We start from the raw sequence: 8675 nt of genomic DNA on the forward strand, positions 1-8675 counted from the left end.
GGCAAAGGGGGAGAAGGATGGGGGGGGTCAAAATGAAGCGGGGGCGGCTGGGCAGGTGCACTTTGTGGTTGACTGGTTGTCGTACGATGGCAGTGTAGTGGTGATAAAATCTCCGTTCGCCAAAGGTGGAAAGGTGTCGTAAACTGAGATGCGTGGTTTGCGTCGATGATGACATTCTTATAGTCTGACGAGGAATAAAGTAATGACGCCGGGACTTTTGTGGGCGGAAAGTGGCCTGTTTTAGTACACTAGCCCACCTTTCCTCACTATCACTCGCTGCCTCCCTGCCTCCGATTCCCGTTGTTCGGACCTGTTTGGAGATGGGCTCTAGCCTGAACTTGGCTGCTTTTGTTGGGGGCGGGACCGTGGGTTTGTGCTTAAATGAACGTCGCACCGAAGATGGCCGAAAGAAGCAGGTCGAGAGTCGAGGTAAATTCGGGGTCTGAAACTAAACATGGGGGTGTGCCAATATTTTGGATGAGAGAATAGAGTTTTTGGTTCCAAGAAAACAGACCCCGCATCACCATCGGAATTCCCGTTGAACGGGGTTTGGGCATCCAATCGGAGGTGAAGGGTTTCTCGGACCGTTTCTGGCAGTCGGAGACATCTTGATCCCTTAACGTTAGTCCATGGAAGGCTAGTTGACTGGGAAGGGTTACCTGGGGGCTGGAATAAGTCGTGATGACTGCGTGTGACTCTGTATTATGCTCCTGCTAGGGCATAGCTCCCCGGCCATCGTGTTGGTGGCTCGAAAGAAGCGCTAATGATGCCTGATTGTGGAGAACGAGGTATCATGTGTCTCATGGAGGATCGAACTAGGTATTGCCTCAGACTAACTTAAGGTACCTATGAAGGGGTTGATCATCTTATGACGAGGCTCACTTGTATATAAATAGTGATTGATCGTTTCTTGGCCACCCTGGCAACAAAATAGTGTAGTGTAGTGAAGGTGTTCGTTCATGAGTATCACCGCTCCACGTCGGACTCGCCGCTTCACGGATCTGGCCTGACAGTGGTTGGGAGTGATGAAGCTACGGGGGTGTGGGAGCACTCGCCTTTGGCTCGACCCCTTCCCGAGTGCAATAGCTCATGCACACAGTATTTGATAGCCTGCTTTGTTTTTCAGTGTTCACAACCTCCGATGCATGCAAAGCAGCGGGTGTCAATGCACTAGCGGTAAATACCCCTTTCGACCGAGGCGGATAAGTCTTGGAGGCACAGGTCAATCTGTAGATGCGGACGCTGGAAAGGCAAGACGGATCGAATCGAGCCGTGGGAACCGCCGATTGCAGCCGGGTTCGGGGTCGCACCATGCGGTGCTTGCGGGTCATGTGGGACCACAGCGCCCAAGATGGTCGAAAAGGCGACGAGACCTCTTCCGTTCAGTCTCCTTTGTTGTATCGTGGTCCTCGAAACCCGAGATTGCTTGCAGTGCCGAGGATTCGGAGAATGTGCTACGACCGGGAAATGGCATTGTCGGAGCTTTCCAGTGCCGGAATTAACTACATACTATGTAGTATGGCTTCTTGGTTGGTGTCGTCTAGCCTTTGGCCCGGCTCTGTCTCTCATCTTGGTTCATGACCTCGAGGGGATGCGTCGAATTTAGAAAGTGTGGAGAAGCGGGGCATGCTCCCTGCAGGATGGAAAAAAGCCGACAGGATCACCTACCATCCAGCATTCTGCCAATGACTGCACTGCATGGGCGAAATGTTTGAGAAACGTGTTTTTGGGGCGGATTGGGCGACGAATTCTCCTTGTGGGGCGGGCTGAGAAAATGGTTGTCCGTCTCGGAGTGTGCGGATGGCCCCTTCCGTTTCTGGACATCAGTTCGTCTTTGATTCTTCCCAATTTGAACTTTTTAGCAGGGTTGTTCCTGCTTTGCCTAACTAAGAGAGCATTCCACTCAGATTCTACGGATGCTATCACACTACCTAGTCCTACGTCTTCATCCTGTCACCAATATACACCGAATGCGTGGTTGATTGCTTCCATCGTTGACCGAGGGGTGATCACCGGTTGACAAAGCACTCACGAATCCTAACCCCTGTCGGCCTCCTCGACGCCGCTCCGGTCCGCCCCCGCAAATTCAACATTCCGCCAACGCCAAGGATCTGCCAAATGATGGTCACGAATCCACCCGAGCCTCAAACGGTCCAAACAGCGGGATTGCAGGGAAACGGGCGAAACAAGACGCCACGGCGTCCGATTGACTCAGTGTCAACGCCCGCACCCTGTCCTCTTCCGAGACATCACCAATTCCCAGAGCGTGAAGATATCACAAGCACCCGTAAATACACAGTACACGTAGGTACAATGAAGGCAGCGACAGAGGCAGGTTTGGCCCGATATTACGGCGGATTCTCGGGGTTCACCGTCGCTCATATAATTACATCCGGGGCCCCTGCATGTTTGCGCGCCAGTAACGTTCAACGCTCATGCGCTTCACTTTGCCAGGCCCTCCAACGCCTCGAAAAGGGGAGACAAGCTCGTGCGCAACGCAGCGCGAAACGGGGACATGGAAGAAGAACCGAATTCTTCCCTGTCGAATGGATCGCCAACATCGCCAGGGCTCTTTAAGAGTCTCGATGGCTTGCCTCGAGCTTACCTCACCGGCACACAATGCAGTCCCCCCTCCCTGTCCTGATGCAGCCAAGTCGCATGCATGGAACAATGTGGCTGCTGCATGTTCTTCCAAACGAGACAGCGCTGAGGGGTCCATTTGCGACCCTGGTTTGTCTCTCCTTTCCCCATCGCGGTGAATTCAAAGGGGGATAGGGAAAAGAGAAGGATAGATTGAGGAGAGGGCACGCGCCCAGAGGATCCATCACTTCTTGGCCGCGGGCCAATCTATTACGCCCATGGACTGAATCTGTACCAACCTTAATTCCTTGTTCTTCCTAGCCTTGACGTCTGTTCTCACAGGCTTAGATTGCCGCATACTATGTACACCTCGCCTCTTCTATGGTACGGGTAGGCCAAGACCGCACTCAGTTTGGTTTCCGCCGTTTTCCGTTGCCTCCAACGCTTCTTCTTTCCCTCTTTTCCTACTGCGCACACAATCCCATATTATTGAGGTTCCGAGTGCCAGCAACGGAGATCTGCTTTGGGAATTGGGATCGTAGTATGTAGACCACGCACATAGCGGAGATCGGGTGAATTCCGGAAGTGCGAATCCCATTGTTCCCTGTTCTCCCTGTGCCGCCGGATGGAGTCGCCTCCCCGGAGGGCCCAGAAAGAACGACCGGGATGTTACCCCACAGTTGAACCACGCGAAAAAAAGACCTCTCAAGGCTAGCCTCTTTGCCTCGTAAAGGTCCATCATCGCTGCGGGTGGTCCACCAGAAAGGGAGGGTCGGAGTTGGCCCCAGTTCGCCTCCCCCTCTGTGCCTCTTCCCCAAACCTTCAATTTTTGGAGACGAACAGAAGAACGCCCTTCGGTCTTTTGAAGGAACACGAAGAGGAGTCGAGAGAGTTGACGTGTCTCGTCTTGTCGTTGACGCGCTCGTCGCAGCTTGTGCTTCGCCCGACTTATTTTCCCTCACTGACGCTCATTTCACTCGGGATTTTGCGAGAGAGGGAGACGGACGATGGGATACCCCCATGTGACGCCCTCGCGACGCTCTTAAACAGACCAGCCGGATCGAGTGGAGAAGCTTGTGTTTCGGGGACTGCTTACCTATTGTGTGGGGTGATTTTGACATCGTCGCGTTTCCTCTTCGTTGCTCGTTTCGTTAGTTGTTGTCTGTCAAGACGCGACTGGACTGTTTGGAGGGTTGGTTGTCGGACTCCGGCTCTCTGCGCCACCGTCTCGCCATGTCACCAAGCGACACCAAGACCGACAACCTCCAAGGATTCACCGCCACCGAACTATCATTCCCCCCTTCTGCGGGCGATTCCGATGCCCACCTAGCCCACACGGACATCCAACTAGACGGCCCAGGCGAAACGTTGGATAGCATCACAGCCGCCGGCAGCATGGCAGACACGGCGACCTTCGGCGACTTTCAGTTCGCATACCAGGAGGCGCTGCAAGGCTCGCCCATGAACGGCCTGCCGCCTACCTTTGACGACCACACCCAAGATGTCTTCACAACACCGCAACCACCCTCGATATCGCCGATGCGCGACCCCCAGGACTCGGCGGGGGGCTCGATCACCGTCCACCCGTCCGCCTACGCCAGTGCCAATGGCCACCCTCACAGCCCCGACGCTTCCGACGACGGCACACCAGACAGCCACACGAACGGCTCCAACCTGCTCGACGACCCCCTAGCGGATGAATTCGGCCTCGCAACAAGCGGGGGCGGGGGCGGGTTAGGCGGAGATGGGACAGACCCAGACGGGAAAAGGGGAGAAAAATCCGATGCAGCACCGGCATGGAGCGAACTCAAGACGAAGGCGGGCAAAGAACGCAAGCGGCTGCCCCTGGCCTGCATCGCCTGCCGGCGCAAGAAGATCCGCTGCTCAGGCGAGAAACCGGCATGCAAGCACTGCCTGCGGTCGCGGATCCCATGCGTGTACAAGGTCACAGCGCGGAAAGCAGCGCCGCGGACGGATTACATGGCCATGCTGGACAAGCGGTTGAAGCGGATGGAGGAGCGCATCATCAAGGTCGTGCCCAAGGCTGAACAGGACGCCATGTCGGCGTCGGTGACCCGGGCCGTGGTCAAGCCTGCGATTCCGGGGACGCTGTCGTCTGCGGGGGGCGGGAAGAATGCCGCTGCGAAGAAGAGGGGTGCGGACGAGGCGTTTGGTGCGGATTTGGAGCACTGGGCTCGCGCGCCGTCGAAGTCGAAATTGGATGGGCCGAATAAACCGTCGACTATTCTTGTGCAGGAGGAGGAGGAGAGTAAGCTGCTGTTGGAGGGCGGTGATGCGTTGCCGTCTAAGGATATTCAGGAGCACCTGGCTGAGGTTTTTTTTGAGAACCTTTATGGCCAAGCGTATCATCTGCTGCACAAACCCAGCTTTATGAGGAAACTCAAGTATGTCTATCCCCGATCCCTTTTCTCTTTGTCTTCGTCCTCCCTTTCTTTTCCTCTCTCATCTCTTTCGGTCTTGACATGGGCTAACGTGAATGCAGGGCCGGCGCACTCCCACCCGTCCTCATCCTTTCCGTGTGCGCTATCGCAGCGCGCTTCTCGAACCACCCGAAGCTCAACACCAACCCCAACTTCCTCCGAGGGGAAGAGTGGGCGTCCACGGCGCGCGATATCCTGACGAAGCGATACGAGTGGCCAAACATCACGATCTTGACATGCCTGCTTATCCTCGGTCTACACGAGTTCGGGACGTGCCACGGCGGGCGGAGCTGGTCGTTGGGCGGGCAGGCCATCCGCATGGCCTTTGCCCTGCAACTGCACAAGGACTTGGAGCACGACCCGCTGCGAATACCGGGGAAAACGCAACTTAGCTTCATCGACCGCGAGATCCGCCGGCGGACGATGTGGGCGTGTTTCCTGATGGACCGATTCAACTCGTCCGGGACGGACCGGCCGACGTTCATCCGCGAGGAAACGCTCAAGATCCCGCTGCCGATCAAGGACAAGAACTTCCAGTACGACTTGCAGGGCCCCACGGAAACGCTCGACGGCCAAGTCCTGGAACCGCTCCCCGAGGGCCACGGAAGCAGTGACGCGAAGGAGAACATGGGCGTAGCCGCGTGGATGATCAAGGCCATCGCGCTGTGGGGGCGCATCATCAACTACCTGAGCCAGGGCGGCAAGGAACTAGATCCGCACCCGATGTGGAGCGCCGAGTCCGGATACACAAAGCTGCTCAAGCAGACGGACGACTTCCTCTCCGAGCTACCCGAGTCGCTGGCGTACAACGCGGAGAACCTGAAGCTGCACGAGACGGACAACATGGCCAACCAGTTTCTTTTCCTGCATATCTCGATTCAGCAGAATATCCTGTTTATGAACCGGTTTGCTGTCTCTTCGCCCAGCGGGCACGCGCTGCAGGATGTTCCCAAAGCCTTTGTGACCAAGGCCGGGGCCAAAGCCTTTGCGGCTGCGAACCGGATCTCGGAGCTGCTCAAGGACGCCGAGTCGCACTTTATCACAGCACCCTTTACCGGGTACTGCGCATTTCTGTCGAGCACCGTCCACATCTTCGGCATCTTCTCAGGGAACCCGGCGATGGAAGCGACGTCGAAGCGGAACTTGGCGACCAACGTCCGGTTCCTGTCCAAGATGCGACGGTACTGGGGCATGTTCCACTGGATGTCAGAGAACCTCCGGGAACAATACCGCACCTGCGCCGACGCCGCGCGACAGGGCAACCCAGCGAGTGAGAGCGCGGCCTCGCCCATCTTTCAATATGGCGACTGGTTCGACCGGTATCCGCACGGCGTGTCACAGCACGACTTCCTCGACCCGGCCACGTACAAGAAGAAGGAAAAGGGGGAGGACGCCGTGCTCGAGCAGAAGCCGGAGCTACACACCGTGGAGGAGTTCTTCACCACGCTATCTCCGAAGAGCGCTGAAAACGCTGCTAACTTGGCCACTAACAACAACGGGTCCTCTCGTCCAGGCCAACAACAACAATCACAACAACCACCACACCCCACCTCAGCCCCATCAAAACGCAAATCCATCGTCCGCAAAGCGAGCATGACCTCCCGCAGCGGCGGCACCGACCACCAAGGCCTCGAACCCCTCCAAACCGACTTCGCCCGCGCCACAGCCGAACAACTCCAAGCCGTCCGCCTCCGCCAGCGCTCCTTCTCCACCAGCAACGGCACCGGCAACCCCAACACCAACGGCACCAACGCGCCCACCAGCGCCCCCAGCGCATCCTCCTTCAACCCGCTCTCCTCAGGCGGCGCCTCAGCCTACCACGCAGCCGCCCTATCCCCCGTCTCCCCCGTCACCTTCTCCCACTCCCACTCCGGACACCCCCACGCCTCCCCCCACCAATCCTTCTTCCCCCCAGACCCCTTCACCATGCCCGCCCTCGCCGCCGCGCACGGCGGTATGTCCCGTCTCGACCGCCAACTCGTCTTCGGCGCCTACGGCGGCCACTCCCACGCCATCGACCACCCTTCTCTCGCCGGAGCCGCCGGCACCGGCGGATGGAACGACGGACTCAGTCCGGCGGCGGCGGCTGCTGCTGCTGCTGCTGCTGCGGCCGCTGCCCACGGCTACCCACCCCACGGCCGGCACCATCACCCCCATGCTGCCGCGCTTCATAGTCCACATAGCCATCTCGGCGTCCACCACCCCGGCCATCCGGGCGCTGGAGCGCAACAACATCCCGGAGGCGGCCACCCCGGCCACGCCGGACATGCTGGGCACGGTCTAGGCCACGGACCGGGAGGACACCCAGCAGACGCGGCGTTGCACGCGGCGTTTGGGGAACCGACGTCGGCGTGGTTTATGCCGTTTAATATGGAGCCGCCGGAGTTGGGGCCGGAGGGGTTGGGGGTTGGTGGTGGGGGGTTGGGGGGAGGGTTGGATGGGTTTGGGGGGATGTTTGGGGTTGGTGGGGGGGGAGGGGGGGCGGGAGGACGGTGAGGGAATGAGGGAAATGAAGGAGGCAGGGGAAGGGGAAACAGAGGGGAGAGGGAAGGGAGAGATAGTGGGGAAGAAGGGAAAAGGAGTTAGGCTGGGTATGCTGGTGGGATGGATAATGATATCATGGTTTTCGGGTGTTGGTTTTGGTTTTGGATGAGAGCGATGGGTTTGTTTGGTGTTGGTATATGGAGATGGAATGGATGGATTTACGGATGGATCTATGGATGCTTTACACAGTATGGAGGGACGGATCTAAGGCATGGCATCGAACCCTTTTGTATCATGTTTCTCCCCTTTTCAGCTCTTGGTTCTCGGTCCTTGGTTTGTTTTTAGCTTCTCAGTGTGATATCCTTTCTTTTACCTTTACTTACTCAAATGTGTACGAAACAAAATGATCAAATGGGTGGATGAACGAACTGGTCTAACTAACTGTTTTATATTTGTTTTTGTATATTTTATTGACGGGTGCTGGAATACCGTATTCGTGTCGTTCAACCGCCGCGGGGGGTATGTTATGGTTATGGCTGTGGAGGGCGAGGGCGGTACGGGCAAATGGAAGGGCGTTATCGCTGTTTTTAACTGTATGCGTTATGTCCAACTGTTTTGTTTAGGTAGGTGGATGTGAATCGGCGCGGGACAGCGGCTGAGGATGAAGAACATGAGGAAGCTCTTTGTAATCTAAGATGGGGAATTTCCTTGGTACGGCTTTGAGATCATACGCGCGAGTTCAACAACAGCGAGGTATGGGAAATTGAGTCTATATGGTTACTCACGGAGTTACTTACTCCCGGTGTGTTGATATCTTGTCGGGTTGATTACTCTGCACATGTTAGGAAATGCTGCTACTCGGACCGAAACTATCAGGCCCGTCTGTCTTTGAAACCCTAAGCGCGAGTTTGGAGTCGGACTACCAAAAGCTGTCACCATACGACTGGGTATTACAGCTCATCAGGTATGTACAATACCCCCCTGAGGAAGGCCCCGTCCGGCCGCGCGATCATGAAAAGAGCCGCAGACGTGACAGTTATCATGGATTGTTGGCGCTACGAGATATCAACGGCCGAGGAAGTTAGTATGCGGCTCAAGTTAAAGGTGGAGATGACCTTGAGAGTAGCAGATCTTTTCGCGTTGCTCCTCGAACGACGCTTGACGACATCC

The 8675-nt window shown here is 56.7% G+C and overlaps 1 protein-coding gene across 1 annotated transcript; it reads left to right on the forward strand.

Moving 5' to 3' along the window:
* Nucleotides 1–3813: 3813 nt before the first annotated feature.
* C8A04DRAFT_37265 (fungal-specific transcription factor domain-containing protein) lies at nt 3814–7517 on the forward strand (the record flags this gene model as incomplete). The annotated part of the gene is made up of 3 exons (XM_062783820.1): nt 3814–4985; nt 5084–7194; nt 7306–7517. 3 exons carry the CDS (start codon nt 3814–3816, stop codon nt 7515–7517), a joined length of 3495 nt encoding a protein of 1164 aa, XP_062637020.1.
* Between the last annotated feature and the right edge of the window lie 1158 nt (nt 7518–8675).

Source organism: Dichotomopilus funicola (genome assembly GCF_033296635.1).
Source record: "Dichotomopilus funicola strain CBS 141.50 unplaced genomic scaffold C8A04scaffold_31, whole genome shotgun sequence".
NCBI classification, from domain to species: domain Eukaryota; kingdom Fungi; phylum Ascomycota; class Sordariomycetes; order Sordariales; family Chaetomiaceae; genus Dichotomopilus; species Dichotomopilus funicola.